The following is a 19,280-nucleotide window of genomic DNA, read 5'->3' on the forward strand; positions in this document are numbered from 1 at the left end:
TACAATGCAGCAAACCACACTAATGGCTACAATATGGAAGACAGCAGGTTCAGAGGATCAGCAAAATAATGAGCAAATACAATTATAAACCTCTTACCTCACAAGAGGAGAAAATATTACTGAAAGTCAAAGTGAAGGCTCATGCTGAACAATGTCATGCAACAGTCAACGCACCTCCGCCCGAGAGACAGTCCTAATTCTTTTTCCAGTAGTTTGAAGATGGAGAAGAGCTGACCTCAAAACCAGCTATTGATGAAGATTCCGTAGTGGAGAGCGGACGAGATGAAAGCTGTGACATCACGAGAACATTCAGACGCGAATGACATGACTAATTAATGGACCTTCCTTTTCCACTAATGTGACCACGAACATCTCTGTTGGTCATCTCCTCCACCATCAGCACTCTCATCCTTCACTCTCACACACACATTACTCCCCTCCTCTGTCAGATTGGATTAACCAGCTTGACCATGAAGTATTCTGCTTTCTTTTTACTGCCTCGAGACGTCAGTGAAGGCATCACTAGAGCTGTTACATGATTCATTACATAGAAGCAGTGACGCAGGTGAAGCAGCGTTCCTTCAAGTTCACTCTTTTCACCTCTCAATTTAGGTTTGGGGTGTGCCTGTGTAGTTTCTGTGTGGAATTCACCGGCCATCGGTGAGTGTGGGAACACAAGGTGCGTCTTCCACAAACACACATGCAGACGCAGCTAACACGCACCAAAGATAAGAAAGAAGGTTTGATGAGTTTCAGAAGTCTACCTGCTGAGGACGGAGGGAGTTGGTGGGTCTCCAACGGTCATGATCTGTTTCAAACACTACTTATGAGTACTAACTAACTGACTGAAACTGCATTGTCTGTTTACAAAACTAATCAAAACAAACTGAAATTACAGCTAAATTGTCCTTTGTTTGCGTTTTATTTCATAAAGAAGCATTTTCAGATGCTTTAGAATCTATTTGTTTTGGCTCGGCTGGTTTTACGACAGCTGTCGGCCAGGTGCAGCATGTCAAGTGTGTGAGGTTACTTGTGTTGACGACCTGACCTGACAACGCTGACTAGTGCGATGGTGGCAGTTGGTTCCAAACTTGATGCATTTTTTTAAAATAGTGTCTTTTGTTGACTATTTTTGCGACCTATTTAAAACTTGATCCTATGCACCATATTGATGTAAAAAAACAAAGAACTAAAATTAATAAGAACGGTCATCCCAAGACTAAGAACACATACTCAAAAACGAGATAAAACAAACGTGAATCATTTCTCCAGTATTGAATTTATTTCAGCTGGTTGAGTGAATCCACCAAAGTACAACGTTATAGCATCTATTCATCATCATCTTCCTCCTCACATTGCATTTGGTGCTTTTTGACATGGTAAGCCATCATCATGCAGGTCACTGCCCTGCAGTACATTTTGAAGTTCTTCTTGTCTCCTTTGCATCTTTTCATCTTTTTCCTCATCTTGCCCAGTTTCTCACTGTTCATTTTCGCCTGCAAAGAAATAACTCCAAATTGAGGAATGCCACTTCATCGTACCTCACAGTGAGTTAAAGGTATCACTCCTCACCTTCCCCTCGGCGCATGACAGTTCCTTCTCAAACATATTGGCCAGCTCCTCATCGTCGAGCTCACCATCATTGCCAGCGTAGTTGTCAAAGATGTCCGCGATGCATTGAATGGATTTCTCCAGGGGTTTCAGATTGCTCTCCTGTGCAAGTGCGGAGTGAGTTCAAGGTAAGCATAAGAAGCTGATCTCGGGCTGTTCAGTACATACCGCCATGTCCACAAGGTGAAAATTAGCTTGCTGCTCGGGAAGACAGCCCTCCAGCTCCACAGAGCCCTCCTTTTAAAGCTTTGTGCCACAAAAAGATTGTAAATCCAGTTTTGACAGGACAACCAAACAGGCTGGGCCACCTTGTCTCGAGCAGGTTGGAGCAGTTGTGGTCAGGTTTGAAGAATGTTAAAGAATGAATGAACTGACAGAAATTATTTTCATGTTGCAGCAATAGATCACATTTTTTTTCTCTCAAGAAATAAGACTTTTTTCTGAATGCTTTACACATTGATCATTTGTCTGAACAATTATTTCATTCATTTCATTAAAACTGATCGTGAATATTGTGGCTGAATTTTTTCCCCTTCTTTCCGTAACCCTTTTTCTATTGATGTGCTAAAGCACAATATCCTCCATTCTATCTTACTTTTGGTCTGTTCTACATTTTATTTATGAGTTGATTTCTATAGCATTTTATATCTATTTCCATTTTAATTTGCCTGAATTTGCTTATGAAATTTGTTTACTGCATTTTTCAGAGTATAAGTCACGCCGATATATAAGTTGCACCACAAAATCCATTGCTTGAAGCGACAAGACTGTGACGGTCCCCACAAAAGTCATTTGTAGTAATTTGTCATTTAGTTCCGTGAGCACCAGTAGTGTTCCCGTCACTTTGTTACCATGATGGTCCTCTCTGGATTTCTTTACATTGAAAGACATCAAAAACTAGCCTTTTGTGCCCATTCAATGATATGTGTTGTGTTAATCAAGATTATCGGACAGAATGTAATGTTTACTCAGTGTGAGACAACATTTGAGAAGCTGTGAAATTATGGTAATTGTTGTTATGGAAAATGTAGTAATTGTTTATTCACCTAACTTACACTGGAAGCTTATATATATATATATATATATATATATATATATATATATATATATATATATATATATATATATATATATATACATATTTGTTACGCAGGTTAGGATAACTCTAATCCACCCTCAGACGTGTGAAAGAATTGCTGTTGATTAAAAAAAAAATCTGTTTGAAAAAGGGGGGTCGATCACTATTAGCAGTAACAGCAGGCAAGACGGGACAGTGGGAGGTCCTGTGCTGAAAAGGTGAGCTTGTCAGAATCACAACTTCAATCTGGCTAACTGTTCACATCATGGCTTTATGGTTTAGTCTCCATCTTGTAATGTCATTTATATTGCTGCAAGCTGATTATTTTGATATCCGAGGAGAAAAGTGCAAAGTCATTCACATGAATAGGAGGTGCGTCTGACGTGGGGCACGGTGGCAGTGGTTGAGTTACCGTGGGATCCAGCTGAAGACAATAGAACTGAATAGAGGGTGTGGGGTGCTGCCACTGTAAAGTCCTAAAATGAAAGCATGACAATGCCAAGTAAATAAAATGTGTACGTTACATTTGGTGGCTTAAGATTTTCTCTTGGGAGTTCTAATAAGTCTAACTAAGATAAAAAAAGTCCTACATAAAAATAATAATGAGATGACAAGATCAGAGATAAAGGCCAAATCAACCTAAGAGTGAATAGAAACTAGAAGTAGAGAGCAAGAGACTGTTTAAAACATGACATATGACGTATAAACTTTAGTCAAAGATTCCATCCAATTGATTTGAATTACCTAAAAAAAATGTCTCTCATTTTTTATCTGATAATATAAGTGTAATACATTAAGGTTTTGGCTCCAATTAACATAGTTGACAAATGTTTGTTTTGCATGCAGCAAATCATGGCTCTCTTGATAAAGTTTGGATAAATCATGTCCAGCTTTGGTTTCATTTCCTGACATGTATGACAGCTTATCAGCCAATGAGCTGTCAGCTTGTCGGCCAAGTCGCTAACACGACATGCTGCCCCCAAATCATCCGTTTGTCTGGAGTGTTGGCTCGCTGTTATTTTCCTCTGAAGTACTGTCTTGCAAGAAATGCATGTTAGTCTGTTAAAGTGCTAACTGGAGCCCAGGACTGACATGGTTCTTTATTCAGGGTCACCTTAATCTTATTGCAAATAATGAAAACAATAAAACAGTACTCCTGATTTATCAGAACTCACAAGCATTGTGCATCATTTTATGCTCCACTGAGGGGAACAGAAGAACAGTTGGTGAAATTTCTACCAAGGCAGGGTCCCGCGGGGATATTAACAATATCAAAGGTCAGAGTTAGATGTGTGTGTACCTCTCAGACCATCATATCAGATCATCAGTGGAGGGGGTTCCCGCTCCCTCACCCTTAAACATGAATGAATAACTCAATGACAATGAAGATAAAACAAGAGCCCTTGTCTTTTATTTACAAGAGAATCACTTACTTTTGAACTCAGACCAGATTCGAATTGTGCTGACAGTAATTGTAAAAGTATTTTAGAGCTACAAATGACTACACGCTTTTGCCAGATCAATACTATCTTGTGCAGCTACTGTGGTATTGTGTTGATCTTTCATGTACAAAAGTCATGGCACTGCGCCAAAGAAGACGAGTGATGCGTTGCTCACACGGGTCATAGTTGACTCACTGACTGTGGCGACCTCTGACATGCAGACATACTGTAAACTGAGTCAAAGGAATAATCCCCAAACCTTTGTTCACAAAACTCAACACTGTGTGAGTCCCTTGATAAACATAGCTTCACACGAGAATACAAACCAAACATTTCATCACAAGTGTCACAACAGACTGCACACTCGAACAGCATTCTTCTATAATAACAAAGAAAGACGGAGTGTCAGGGGAGGCGGGTAATTCCAGCACAGGCCACTAGCCTAACAACCAGTTTGTTTGAAAGTTGTGGAGACAAACATGACAGGATTACTTTGGAGAACCATCCATCCATCTTCAGCGAACCACCGTTCAGGCTTCAGCACTCCCCCACAAACCTGAACTTTGAAGAACGTCAAGCACAAATGTATCTGTTCTGATTTTCTCATGCATTTCACCCCAATGCTTATGTCAATAACTATTCTGAGAAAACAGCAGCGCCCAATTCTTAACACAAAAAGTGAACATACCTGTAGTCATGAGTCAACACTGTGGAACACTTGGGAATAAACAATGTTCTTGGTCGTGTCACATTGAGGTCACACTAAAAGCTTTTTGATTGACTCAAAGCACTCACTGTCCCTCAGAGATCTGCGATATTTTGAGCAAATATTGTTCAGCTACCCTCGTCATTACAGTTTGCCATAGTTCTGGCAATAACATAAGCAGCGGCATGGGGAGTCATCGGCTAGAGTTATATATACAGGAGTTGGACAAAATAATGGAAACACCTTAAAGCTTTTTTAAAGTGAAATTTACTCGACAGGTATTTCATTTTAAATGGATATAAGGAAGTGGTTAAAAGGAGGTGCTTGCCCACAGACGCAATCTGTGGAACAGGACAGAGAGGCATCACCGAGCTACTGCTTTAGCCAACCCTGACACCGTACGGATCATTCGTGACCTAGAGACCGGGCGCCCAAACCAGGCTACTCTTCACAGTAACCTGCGACAATTTTCTTTGTAAAGAAATGTTTGCTTGTCCCGACATGGTGCAAGACCAGAAAGTGGCTGGCCTAAGATGCCAGCTATGGCTTTATGTTATTTGCAGATAAACATACAGTATATTTGGTTTGTCTGGTCTTTGAATGGTGAGGTTATTAAAGTTTTGAAATTGGCAAAATAGTTACAGTTGTAGTTACGCTGCAAATGTGTCTGTTATGTCCTTTGAAAGGAGCAAAATGTTTCTTGAAACAAGTTCATCCTCATGCAGATCATATAGTACTTTTGTAAATGTAGCATAGACTGTGAAAAAACATCTCTAATATTTGCAACTCCAACATTGTCCCAGAGAAGCTCAGTACAAAACAATATCACCAAAAAAAATGTCAAATGTTTCGCAACCACCCGCATGTTTCACTCAATCCCTGACATCTCCTCTGGATCAAAAAACATTTTAGAAACTTCAACACAATTGAAACCTATTCATTGTCTCCCTCTGGTGGTGACGGACGTAACTCCAGCAACATCTCTCACCAAAAGGCTTGAAAGGGATATTATTTAACGCTGTCCATGTCATACAAGCCACAACATTAAACGCAAACATTTTTACCTCATCCCTTCTTGCCACCCTGCTGCCAATGAGTCCATCAGTCTCTCAACACAGCCCTGCACTTCCTCATTGTTACCAATTTATTTCACTGTCAAGAATTCATCGAAACCAGCAGCCAAAGGTTTGTGTGTCACCGTCACTCCCGTCACTGCTGAGAGGACTCTTTCCCCACAGACCAGCTGGAGCTGTGGAAAGTGTTGGTGGGGTTGACGAAGAATGTCAGGGCTGAAGAGCTCACCTGTGGATGTATTTCTGGAAAAATGAGCCATACAGGCAGCAGGGGAGGAGGAGGAGGAGTGCTGTGACGGGAATGACAGCACCCAGGGAGATACAGTAAATACTTGATAAAACTCTCACACATGAGTTCTGCCACCTGGGACTCTGTGCAGACGCACCCAGCTGAGTGTGAGAAAATCCGGCTTCAGGATGAGGAGACACAGATCTGTCCATCTGTTTTCTGCCAGTTACGGTGAGCATGAGAGAGCTGGAGCTGGAGCTGCAGCTGATCCCGGACAACACATCAGACCTTCAGCACATCTCTGTCAAACTCAAATGACAAATCAGTCTTGCAGTGTTTGTGAGTGATCAGACAAACTTGATTATCGAAGCTGTCAGGTGGGTAAAATTCCTCGAGTGGAAGAGGAGAGGTCACTGATGTGTGAGATCACAGACGGAGGGCGGTAATGAACTGGCACTTCATTTCAACATTTTCACACGCTTCATGAAAGAAGAGGATACAATTATTTTCATCCACAGGTGGGTGAAAGTCACTATGAGATGGGATGAGGAGCTCAGACTCCGAGAGTCGCTCCAGCTCCAGGTAGAACTGAGTCAATCGATTCTATTCAGGTCGAGGTCCAGCAGTACAGGTGCAGGTGTTGAACTCACAGCCAAGGGGCCACACCCGGCCCGCCAAGTCATTTTGTGTGGCCTGCACGAGCTATGAATTCATTCAGTGCATCACAAACAAAATCACCAACAAAGCATGTCGACTAAACCAACAAAGATTAGAGCACAAGAGGCCGCCCATTACGCTGACTGCGATCACAGATGAAGGACTGCAGTAGAAAACTATAGACTGTCTCCTTTGTTTTGAGTCGGTAGGCCAATCTTATTTTTTTACTATAAATACAGGGGTAATTCATGGTATGTTTAACACTTATCTGTCGGTGAGTTAAGTAAGACAACTCCCAACACATGGATTCTGCAACTATTCCCTTGGACAAATGTCATTTCAAACAAGGATGACAGATATTCAATAAGCATGAACCTTGTTCTGCCTGTGACTGGCTCTGTGTTGGAACATTTGTGCCCCAGAATCAGAAGGTAGAACCATGATCATAAGATGTTACATATCTTTGATTCAGGAAGCCTCTTGTTTTGTGAGCTGAACAGTCCAGTGAAAGGCAGGCGTCCTCTGATGACAGGTAAGAACAAGTGGCAGCAGGTGACATGACTCGGACCTGCTATGGTGTGGAGTCCAAGAAGCCAGCTGCAAGCGAGCATGGCTGTAATGTGACTGCAACAACAGTGGTAGCTGAGACCTCACAATAGCAGTTGCATATCCACAGACAGAAGTCTTGAATTCAAACTGCCAGTCAAGTCACTGATAAAACAGCTTTCTAATTACCTTAAATAAACATGTATTACAGATAAAGCTGAGCAAAGGCTGCGTCCCAATTCTCCCTCTTCCCCCTCAAAAACGAGTATCAAGTGCTCGGGGTGAAATATTCCACCAAGAAATGGGACACCCATTGACTCTTGCTATGTCATCAACCGCTGCTGCTGACTGAATGCTATGTTGGCAGAAGCAACAGTGAAGAATATTCAACTGTCACTTCTAATAAATGTCATACAGTCATTTAAATGGATATTTTTATTATTAATCTTCACCATTTTTGTCCACAAGGATACAAATATGTATTAATACAAACATACTCAATACTACGACAACAACAAAAAAAAACATTTAACATATACAAGATTTGTGCAAACGCTAAAATATAAATAAGGCACACAGGCAAACTATCAAAACACAACTGTAAACAAGAACGCAAAAATTGTCAACAAAAGTGATGTGTAAAAAAAGGTGATATCTCTGCATCTTCACCTCAGTTTCCTCATGTCCCTTTTTTCTTTTCTGGACTCCTCCATGAGGCAGAGACAGAACATTTTTGTTTCTTTTTTATGCTTGGGAAGAAGATGGAGAGTTGTTGAGGCTTCAGCTCCGCATCTTCTGGGTTGTCAGGGCTCAGACTTGTGTGGACGTGAATCCCACTACTGATGTGCTTGATGTAGGATCAGTGAAAGATTTCCTGGAGGACAGAGACAGGTGAACATTATACATAATATTTGTATTCATACAGGCTACATATAATATTGAAAGAATTAGGATGACAACCACAGTTGTTTTTATAGTCTGGATGTTTAATAATCATAGACACTACATACCTTGCACTTCTGTTTTATATTTTCCAATGTTTCAGAAGCTGGCACCATTCCTTTCAGTCCCAACTGTCCCACTATAGTTTCCTAGAATAAACCCAACAGCAGTGGCATGAACATACAAAGTCAACAGAACAGAGGAACACAAATATTCTATGTTGACCAATTGGCTGAAGTCCAAAGTAGTTTTGCTGTGTATTTACCTCAGGGGTTTCAGCTAATTATCAGCCCTGAACTGTGTTTATGTTCATTGTTTTTAATACTCACATTTGGGCTCCGGGTTTCTTGCTCGCTTTGCCCAATTCCATGGTCAACACTTCATGGGCATATCTGCGTAGCCCTCTCAAGGGTGCATCCAGGAAGCCTGGCACTCCATCCAACTGAGGAGGGCGGCACACGTTGGGAGACCACTCGCAAAATGGAGACAAAGGGCTAAGGGGAAGAATTGGGCCACAACCTAAGTCCAAGCATTTAAGTTCTCCGTGTGATTCTCTATTGGTGTAGTGCAAGGATATACCTTAGCCCAGCTACATGGGGCATTGTCTACAGACAATGTAGAGTCAATACACCTCTGGGAGTACCCAGAAGACACCCTCATGATGCTGTAACTGAGTCTACATCACTGAAGGAAACTGAGACCAAGGACATATCAGAGATGAAGGCATCATTTGACTCTCCATATGAAGAGAGCGCCAGCGCCACCTCCTCCATCCGACTGTGTGTTGTGCATGTAAATGGTGTTATGCTATTGCCATCTGCTGCCATCAACCATGTTTAAAAGCCTGAAAAAGATTGTATTATTTAGATAAAATAAATATACAGCAGGTTTAAAAAAAAAATCACATTATAGATGTGTAGAATGACAGAAGTCTGCACGCTGTCAAGCCATTACCACTTTCTCCCACAGTCACACTTTGCCTGCACCATGGAACACACAACACTACAGAGTAAGACCACGAGCAGCGTGGTCAGAAGTGGATGCAAACTGAGAGCCGAGATGATGCTACTAGCCACTTGCTATGCTGAGCCAATCAGCACCCGGGACAGTGACCAGCGGTTGTCACGCCTCATCTTTCATCTGGACAAACTAGCTCCTAGCAGGAGGAGACTCCCACGAGATAATCCAAATCAAAGAAATGACTTCACACATGCTAGCAAGAAAAATTGCAAGAAAAAAAAGTGCTACGGATTTTCAACAGAATTCTGGATCAATCAGGCATGAAGTGGCGCGTGTTTAAGGGACATTTGTGTCTTAGACCGTGAATATAAGAATGTTTCTCACCGCCTCCAACATCCACACCTCCACCCCCTTCAAGAAAGGGCGTCCATTGCTGAAAGGCAGTGTGAGCTTCAGTGCTATCCCACGGAGCTAAACACGACTTTCACGTGTCGCAGTGACCGTGTGTGTTTGACTGGCAAGTCTCTGAGTGGTCGCACAAGAGGTACAAATGTATAACCACATCATTTGTTCAAACACAATAATAACTTGATGTGTCAGAGCCGGTCAAATGGCTGCTTGAAGGAGGACCAAGCTTCAGAATATGGACTGGAACCGCTCTGGTGCATAAACAAGTGCTGCAATCTACATGCATATTGATGACAGACGTGCATGCGGGGAACAGCATTTATTTATATAAAGCGAAGCGCGGCAGAGGAGAGGAGATCCATAAGTGGCGTCAACTACACAGAGGAAAACATGCGAACAGGCTGATGGTCGGGAGCTGATCCTATTTGTGTCTTGACTGCTTGAGCCTCTCGGTATGGCTGTCAGTGCAAATCACTGTGTCTGTGGGAGGACTGCACTTCCATATGGACGACCTGCTGTGTGTGTGTGTGTGTGAGAGAGGGAGAGTTTTGTGAGTGAGTGAGAAATAATATTCTATTGATGCGTGAGCCTTCAAGTGGAGAAATATTAAATACTCTGGAGGATTTGAGCAACGGAAGTTCTAGGTATCAATTATCAGTTCCTCGTCTCTGGTCGACGCACCAACATTCAGATGTTCATGCCAGATTAATCCTCCCATCGACAGCCCATGAAGACATGTATGAACATCCTGACATGAATTGACCGGTCATTGATATTTTACAGCAATTACTACACCTCAGTGCTTCGGCGGGTCGATAATCCAGCCGGGGAAGTTGGAGCGTCACGCGGCCCAGAAATAAGGAACCCGTGTCTGAAGTTCTCTCATCCTCACGCTGAACTGTGTGTGAGCGTGACGACTGGGAGGGCGCTTTGTGTCCAGCCTCTTGCCCAATTTGATGGCTTCTGTTACAAATCCTCTTCAATTATTCACCCAGTCAAAATCAACCAATCACCCCAGCTATTGAACAGGTGGCTCTTCCTAACACTGTATCGGTTTCAGTACCAGTCACAGTGTCTGCTCTGTTGTCACAGAGAGCCACAGCCCGGCCCCAGTCGACCCGAGTGCACCACCAGGTAAAGTTACACATTTCCAGAGGTGTTATCACATATCCGTAGCTCACACTGTGGGAGAGATTTAAAGGTCGCACAATGTTATTCAAGAGTATTGATAAGTCTAAGTGTCCAGGACTGTTGAGCTCCTCCATGTTGTCGGAGCAAGACATGGCTTAAAAGGGCCCGTTGAAGCTGGTTCTCGTCTTGAATGGGAACACAACCAACCAACAACGGTGTTAGATGTTTCCGCCATGGAGTTCAAATAATGAGTGTGCGGCAACAAGACAATTTCCTCCAGTGAAGTCGAACAGCTAACTGATAACAGCCCTATCATTCACAGCTAATGATGGGAAAAGATTTTTAAATCTGTTTGGAGAGGTGAGAAGAGAAGAGGATTTTCTATCATGACAGCTATTTTGGGAGTGTGTGAAAGTGAGAGAGCTTGTTTCGTTGCCTTACAATTTACAAACAGAATCTCTGAAAACCTTGTGGATGCTTTCCTCATTTCCTCATAGCTGAGTGAGTCTTCTCCAACACGTCCACCTGAATCACTATCACTGGGCTAGGTTCACCTGCAGGGGAGTCTACTGAACAAATCCATTCCATTGTTGGATTCTGCATCTCTCAGGCTTCCATTTAAAGTCAGGTTCTAGATTTTCAGTGTCCCAAGACCATGAGAGGAGAGTTGATGGAGCACTTTAACTACTGTGTGCTCTACGTCCAGGAGACCCCTCTAACTTTCTCAGTGCATGTCAATCTATCTGATCGATTTACTACCGATAACGTAAGGTTAAACCACGATTTCATCACACCGCTCCAAAGATTGGAGGATGAAAGTGGAGCGCATTTTCTCTCCATCCAAAAAAAAAAAACAACCAGGGAAGACAGACTGCTTATGATTTAATGGGATTCTCTGTATTTTTAAACTTAACCTGTCTGTGCCTCTGTATTTTTAGCTGTTGTTGAAATATTTAGTTTGACTTTCAAATTCCAGTTGACTAATTCCCACAAACCACAAAGAATAAACTAGACAAGGAACGCCTGCTGGATGGGAGGGATCTTGATGTGACGGCTGTGCAAAGCGCCAGAAATGCAATGTCCGAAATGTAATGCCGGTTTGGCGATTTTGTTATTTGCATAAAAGAAAAAAACCAACAACAACTAGAAAACAGAGCAGTAGATTCCATGTTCACAAACCACATGTCAAACTCGAGGCCTTGGCCCAAATGGTGAGATTATTAAAGTAGTTAATAGATAGTAGTTAGTAATTAATTTGGAAAATTCAGATGGAAGAGAATTTGTTGAAAGCAGATACCATTGCTTCAAGGGGAAGTGACAGGCTACAGTACCACTGTTTCATGCTAAACTAGCCTCTAATAATTCAAATGAATGTGACTGTCAATAAAACAGCAAATTCTGTCGCTGATGCAGCTTGGACTGACTTTAAAACTATCATGATGATTGACACTCCGGTCCTGAAGAGCAGACTGTGATATGAATGATATCAAGTCTACTGGCTTGTGCATCTACCTCTTTTTCATGTCAGCTCTTATTTTTGCCTGTTGGAATCTGCGCTGATGGTTCATCTGTCACATTTCCCGCTAAAATATTAATTCAGCCGGCAGCTACTAATTTCTAACCGGCAAATATTTTCTCTGGAGATTAAACTTGTTGACATGATCCAAAAGTGGAAAGATAACAACAAACACTAATGAATGCCGGAGCCAAGCGCGACTGGGGAGACCTAATCGTTTCAGATGAGTCCACCCCTTATTCTGTCATATTCCACATTTTCCCCGGCAGGTATTGACACGTTTTGTTTGAACAATGTCAAATTTGAATTCAGGCTTCTGCTCTGTGAGGCATGAAAAGGAGCTCTGGCGTCCGGCGGGAGCGGCGTGATCAGCCCTCTGCTCTGGTCTTGGATCGCTGAGGAGTCTTTGGGCGAGGTGGCCAACTCCCAGTGGCGCGGACAGAAATAAACAAGGCTGCTGCCAAGTGTGTGAGCGACCATAGAATTCTATCACAAAGCATCACAGTCAATAAAGAAGAAATGGAAATGCAGATCTGCCAACACGTTGCAAACCATTGCTTTAAATAACTCTTCTAATGCATGTTTAGTTTCCTTCAGTCACTTTGTGTAGTACACATGCCAGTCCTGCATCACTCACACAGACAATGAAGAAGAAGGCCCACGGATTGTCAAGCTTGCACTCTGCACAATATTGTTGTGTTTGTAATGTGAGGGTTAAACTGTGGGTGTGAGAGACAGTGAGTGAGGCCAGAGCGCATGCTGGAGTGCTCTGATGTTTGTAGCTTTGTGTCGGCTTCGTCACGGCGAGCAGAACACGCTGACAGTGCACAGCTACCAGGATGAATCAAGACTTGTGCTTCTCTCACTTAACTTGTGTTTGACAACAGCATTTTTCTATGTTGTTGCAAGCCGTGGGACAAAGATGTGTTAATATTTCCTATGAGATCAATATCTGTTTAGATTCCTTTTTTTTTTCCAGGAAACCATTAGTGAGTGAGACAAGGCGTCACAGGTCCATAGTAAGCCCTCAGTGCAACGACCTGTGGTGCCTTCTGTCTGGAGTCTCTGAGGTAAAGAAGTATCCTCCAGCAAAACTTGGCATCGACCACCGCTGCAGGTAGTCTTGCAGAGCCACAGCCAAGTCGCACAAGGTCACCCCACTAGCAAACCCCAGACACAGGAACCAGCTGGTAAGTGACCTGACTTGGTCCCACGCATTTCCAGTTGATTCATCAAAGTCTGAACTATACACATTTAGCATTTCTCTTTTGACGTGTAGGACACATTTGTGATGAAGGTCATTCATGCTCTTACTGTAGAATGCCAAAGTAAATGTAAGTCAATGCTTACTAAAGTGCAGCAACATCACCGCAATATGAATCAACTATTTCCACTTTCAGCGAGCACATTCATCCAGGGACACTTCAAACTCCCCAAAAAGAAAAAGAATGGCAAGCCACAAATCAGCAGCATCAAGGGCAGAAGGCGAGGGCTCACGGTAAGTGTTGCCACAACAAATGACCTGCTGCAACTGTGAGTCGGCCATCTATCTTGTGAGGAACGTGCTTTTTAAGTTTCTTTTTTCTTTCAAAAATCCAAAACAGCAAACATACTTGTACCTACTCTTTTCAATGCAAAGGACAGAGACACTTTCATTTCAAGCACAGCATTGTCCAGCGCTCTGTGATAGGTGACTGAGCATGATCACTTTGGCTCAGAACTGGAGGATCTGATTCGATGAAGACGATTGGATTCTCTAATGATGAGACACCGCTCGATAAGTCACCAAGTGTGAATTGACCTCGAAAAAATGCCCCCCATGTTTTCCTCAACTGTTCCTGAAATGTGTCAAAGTCGAGGCCCAAGGGACAAATCTGGCCCTTTTATGTGGCAAAAGCCGCCTATATTCATTTTAAAACACAAAAAAAGGCCAGACTGTAAATGTCAGCAATTGATCTGGGGAACTGTGCAAAATGGGTGTAGAAGGGAGGAGGTTGTGACTTCTTCTTCACTTCTATTATGACTCCAAGGTGAAGACGCACCCTTTATTTTGGAGAACTTAAATGAGATGCTGACACTGACATGTGTCTTGAAGGGCCGTTGTGTGAGTTGGAATCCCTGATTCTAAAGCATCTGCCATGCTGATATGCTGCGATGTCTCCCAAGCACCACATGACCACTCGCTCTCAACAGAACTCGAGGACTGTAAAATGGTTCGACTCCTCTCAGAGGGGGAGGTGGGGTTTTGTAGGCAGGTGGGAGGGGCATCGCTGGCATTGGACAGCTGGTCTTCACCTTGCGGGGTCACCGGGCCATGAAACAGGCACCATTCCATGAAAACCCTGGTGAGAACGATGCAGTCGTGATATGCAGCGAAGGAAGACTGACCTTATGATGCATGCACAAGAATCGTTGCTCACGGATGCGGAAGTTGAAGCTCCACAAGGTTAATGCATTTACAAGATAATAATGCGGCGAGTCCCCGGAGTCACCTGACTCCCATCTTATCACTGCATGATTGACCAAGCGATTAGCCAGCTGACTGACTGACTTGTTGGGTGATTGATGAAGAAAGAAGATCAATGACACCCGACCTTACTCTCCGCCTGAGAGTTGTCTTTCAGATATTTCACGTTTGACTGAACCCACAGAGCTGCGCATCCATATGATCATTAATATCCACGATTCCTTCGTCAGAGTTGCAGATGAGGCACGAAAGCCGGCAGCTGTTACACAAGGAACCACTTCAACAGCTCCAGTTTTTGTGGACCAACTCCAGTGGGAACTCATGGCCTGAGGTCGAGATCTTCCCGCAAGGTGCTCGTGGTCAGTTTGAGGAAATTGGAAATTCACTTCACAGTCTATTTAACTCTGATTTAGTCCCAGTGGAAGCTCATTGCTGTGGACAGGTCAGCTAAATTGATTCATAAGCCAGGAGGAAAAGAATTCGAGGCGATGAATTACAAACAGAAGCTGCTGTCAGGTGAGGAGGATTTGGGGTCTTGTTTTCGCTTCAAGCTTGACTATTTAGAGGAGCCATAAAAGCCCACATAGAAGAACTGATGGAGGAAGAGAATACGGACGTGATGCCAAGTGACACTTCGGGATCGCTGCTGTGCCTCCAGCTGAGATGCACTTACATAACTTCCCTCCATTGATGAAAGCGCGAGGAGATGCAAACCAGCCAGAGTCAACAAGTAGTGATCAGACCCCAGAATTTTAACTTCCAACGCTCCTGTTGCTGCAGGAAAAAAATGCTCTGCTTTGAAATGAAGGCTAAAAGTTGAAACAAGTGGCGTCCTACCTGCATGCTGTTCTCGGCTGCTGCGGCGACACTGAAGGCTGGATCGTGCAGCGAGGGAGTCGCTTCTCTGCGGAGCATCAACCTCCGACTGTCGCTCCACTGGAATGTGCGCACGAGCGGTGAGGGAGGGGGAGGAGAGAGAGAGAGAGAGAGGGGGGAAAGATACGAGGGAGGGGGGAGGAGGACCGCGGGGGAATGGAGGAAACAAGTGCCGTTTCATTGGATCATCTGCGTAATGATGAAGATAAAGCCACAGGTTTACGAGTGACTGCGACACGAACAAAGCGGTGAAGTCAGAAATTATTTCCTCATTTTTTTTCATCCCCCCACAGATGGCCTGACTGTTTTCCACTCATATAGCCTCCAGTCTTGTCTGATGAAAGGACCTCACATGTTCCTGAAAGTGACTTCCTGCTGTCATTACAGCTCCATCCTCTAGGTCTGAATGGAATTCGATGATATCCAGAAGAAAAAAAAATCTGGAGATATTTGGAAACTGGACGAGCCGCTGTATTGAGGGAAGGGGTTACGGATGAGGATTTGTACAGTCCAGAATGTGAGGGCGTGATGTGACGGAGATGCAACTGCTACGATCTGAGCCTGTGTGTTTCATGGTTTGCGGCGTGGTGAGTTTTGAGAGAGGCATGAATCTTTCCTGTCATTCTTTTGACCACAGGCATCACTGGAAAACTGTTGTGCCGATGTGCCTCGGACCAAAGTGTTTCAGTGAACCAGCTGTTGAATTTGTGTTGAAAATGTCTTGAACAATGTGTTGAAAATGTGTCATAACATAGTGAGTAGAAAAATCAAGAGCAAGCAGATTTGACTCTTCCATGACTACGATACTTTTAATTGATAGTTACGACTTTTGAATCAGCCTCCTGCACCACTACTTGTATCAAAGAGTTTAAACACAAAAATGGTGAGATTCTTAGGACAGAAAGATGTACAAAATAATTCCATACTGAAGTGGGCTGAGAAGAACTCATTTGCTCATTTCATTTAGGTTCAATTCAAAATGTTCACCTCCACCCCCTGATGGCCGACTGAAGAACAGAGGTGTGTGAGTGTGTGTGTGAGAGAGAGAGATGCATTAAATTACAGTATGTAATTGTCAGGAGAGCAATTGTTACAGAAATGCAATTAAAATCCTGCTGAAGATGGGAGGCGCGAGGGGTGAGAAACCAAATCAATTTAGGCGACCTTGTCTCTGCGCTCGGGGCCCGGGGCAGAGAGAGATGCTAAATAGCAATCAAGCCGGGTCAAACATGCAAAACGCATCACCGCGATTGCATCATGAACGGCCAAGAAATGTAAATAGCTGGCAGGATGGATGAGGGAAGGACATCTGTCGAGCGAAACCACTTTGTGTTCGTGACGACGCCCGCAGCCTGTTTCTGCACCAATCCGGCACAAACTCATTTATTAACTGCCAGAAGTAAAAAGAAAATGTTAGCAGAGGAAGCCTTCTCTCACAGTTCTGGTGATGAATACAAGCAGAAGCATTGAGAAGGAGGTCCAGTTTTGTAGTTATGAAGGTGAATTGTTGTCTCAAATTGACTGGTGAAATACAATTGACCGAGTGGCATTGATGGTTCCTCACTCCATGTAGACTGATCAGAAGTGGACAGGGTTACACTGCAACACGGTTGCTGAGTTCAAGTATCACTGCACTGTGATCTTTGACTGCTACCACATAGAATCTGGAGTAAGTAGGGGAATATACAGATCAGTTCATAGTTCCTCAGTAGAACACCTCAGTATTCCCCTAGGAGAGCTGCTGGAGGGATCTAGGGAGAGAGAAGTCTTAACCTCAGCTGCTGCCCCTGCAACTTGGAGGGAAAGTAAAATATTAAAAACTAGAAAAGCACTCTGAGAGCATAGACCTCCCCCCAGGAGACGATCATGTAACCTGTGTTGTGTCTTAACAGGAAGACAGAAAATAACATATGTCCTTTTCAAATATAGCTTCAGCATATCTTACAGTTGTCATTGGAAATAATAATAACACAATCAATAGTCATGTATTGTACAAGCAGAATAACTGCTGAATCAAACAAATAGAATCCTGAAAGTTGTGTTGTTGTGTTTAAAAGCTCCTCTAAGGACGGCGTGGAAGAAGACGTGAACATCACTTGAAACCAGAGAAGAAGAATAAGCTCAGACTCGTGCTCTACATCCATTGATTATGAGTACAGTTACAGAAAATTGAATATAAAATCTTCCAGTGGCACATTAATATAAGTGCGCTCCTCCCAAGTAGATGTGGCGGCAGAGTGCTTCTCTTTGGAGTTACGGAAGAACTTTTTAAAGCCTGGTGATGGGAAAGTCTTCATTAGTACAATTTCTTATTATTGTTAGTCAAGTGTTGATCATGCTGTGTTCACTTCTTCAGTTAGCCTCACTGTACATATTCATCTGTTAATGCTGTATCTGCGATGCGATCTCCTTCTGCTGGTCCACCACTCGGATCATAAATATCCCCAAAGACCAGACCTGCAAGGACAACTACAAAGTTCCAACTCTTAAGTTCTTATCTCTCTGTGACAAAAATGGAGTTTGTCAGGCGCACAAATCTTTGTCAACAGCATCTCCGTGTTATCTCCAACATCCTCTTGTTCTGTCCTTATCTGCCTGTGTCACGTTGCTTTGAACATGATGGTGGTCGGCCCAAGAGGGAGGAGAGTTTCCACAGTGTGACTGTTTATAGCATCATGACTTCATCTTCCGTCTGATCTTTTATTTTATTCACATCATCCGTCTTGGTGCTCCAGTCTGGAGATGGAGACACGCTACATTCCTCCTCCTCCTCACAGTCAGGGCTCTTATCAGGAGAGCAAAGAATCGGTGCAGGGGTCAACTCTGGAGCCCCGTCACATTGCCTGATTCAGGTTCTGTGGTCCAGGGGGATGAGAATAGATGGATGTATGCCTTTGTGAATGAATGACCTAAATAAACTGGACGGTGTGGCGATCAGCTTCAGTTCTCCTGTATTTGGCCAGTGTGTGCTCCCATGTGTTTCCTCCAGGAGTCCACAGAGGTCAATTGATGGCGCTGAATTGAGACAGGAGCGAGTGGGTCACGTGAGTGGTTGAAGTCAATACCTTCCTGGGTAAAGACAAAGAACAATACATGAATATCTGACTGGTTCTAAGAAAAACAACGCACTTGCATGACACTGAACACTGTAATTTTAGTTAGTATGATGTTGTTTTCAAGAACTGGAACAAAATGCGTTTCTTTGGAGAATGTCATAGTAAAAGGGAAGCAAGGATATTCACTAAATCTACATTTTTTTATACGTGTGATGATGTTTTTATCCTTTGTTTGTTGATAGAGAAAGCCTGCATAGATGTCATTCAAAAGTCATTTAGCTGGATTATAACTTGTTACATTACACAGCGCAGATAAACCAGTCACACTTTTGCCTTTGTGAATGCGCCTGAATCGACATCGTGGCTGTCGACTCTAAGCTCATCAGTGTGACAATGAGGAGGAGGAGGAGGAAAGGAAGGGAATGTAGGAGGTGGGGGAGTGTGTGTGTGTATGATCATGAAAAGGCAGTAAAATCCTGTCTGCTGCTGGCTGAGCAACCGAGCGGAGATTCCCCAAGAAAGCAGCCCGCAGCTGGGATGATACACTTGCTAATTTGCTTTTCACCTTTAAGAAGAAGGCAA

At 43.3% G+C, this 19,280-nt stretch overlaps 1 protein-coding gene across 1 annotated transcript in view; it reads right to left on the bottom strand.

Annotated features, from left to right (window-relative positions):
• LOC128762065 (calsenilin-like) overlaps positions 1-15,703 on the bottom strand; it is a 43,302-nt gene extending 27,599 nt beyond the window's left edge. Inside the window, exon 1 of the mRNA XM_053869866.1 lies at positions 15,604-15,703. Within this exon, the coding sequence (XP_053725841.1) occupies positions 15,604-15,681 (78 nt within the window). The 5' untranslated portion in view covers positions 15,682-15,703. The remainder of the gene's footprint in view (positions 1-15,603) is intronic.
• Between the last annotated feature and the right edge of the window lie 3,577 nt (positions 15,704-19,280).

Source organism: Synchiropus splendidus, chromosome 7 (assembly GCF_027744825.2).
Source record: "Synchiropus splendidus isolate RoL2022-P1 chromosome 7, RoL_Sspl_1.0, whole genome shotgun sequence".
Classification (NCBI taxonomy): domain Eukaryota; kingdom Metazoa; phylum Chordata; class Actinopteri; order Syngnathiformes; family Callionymidae; genus Synchiropus; species Synchiropus splendidus.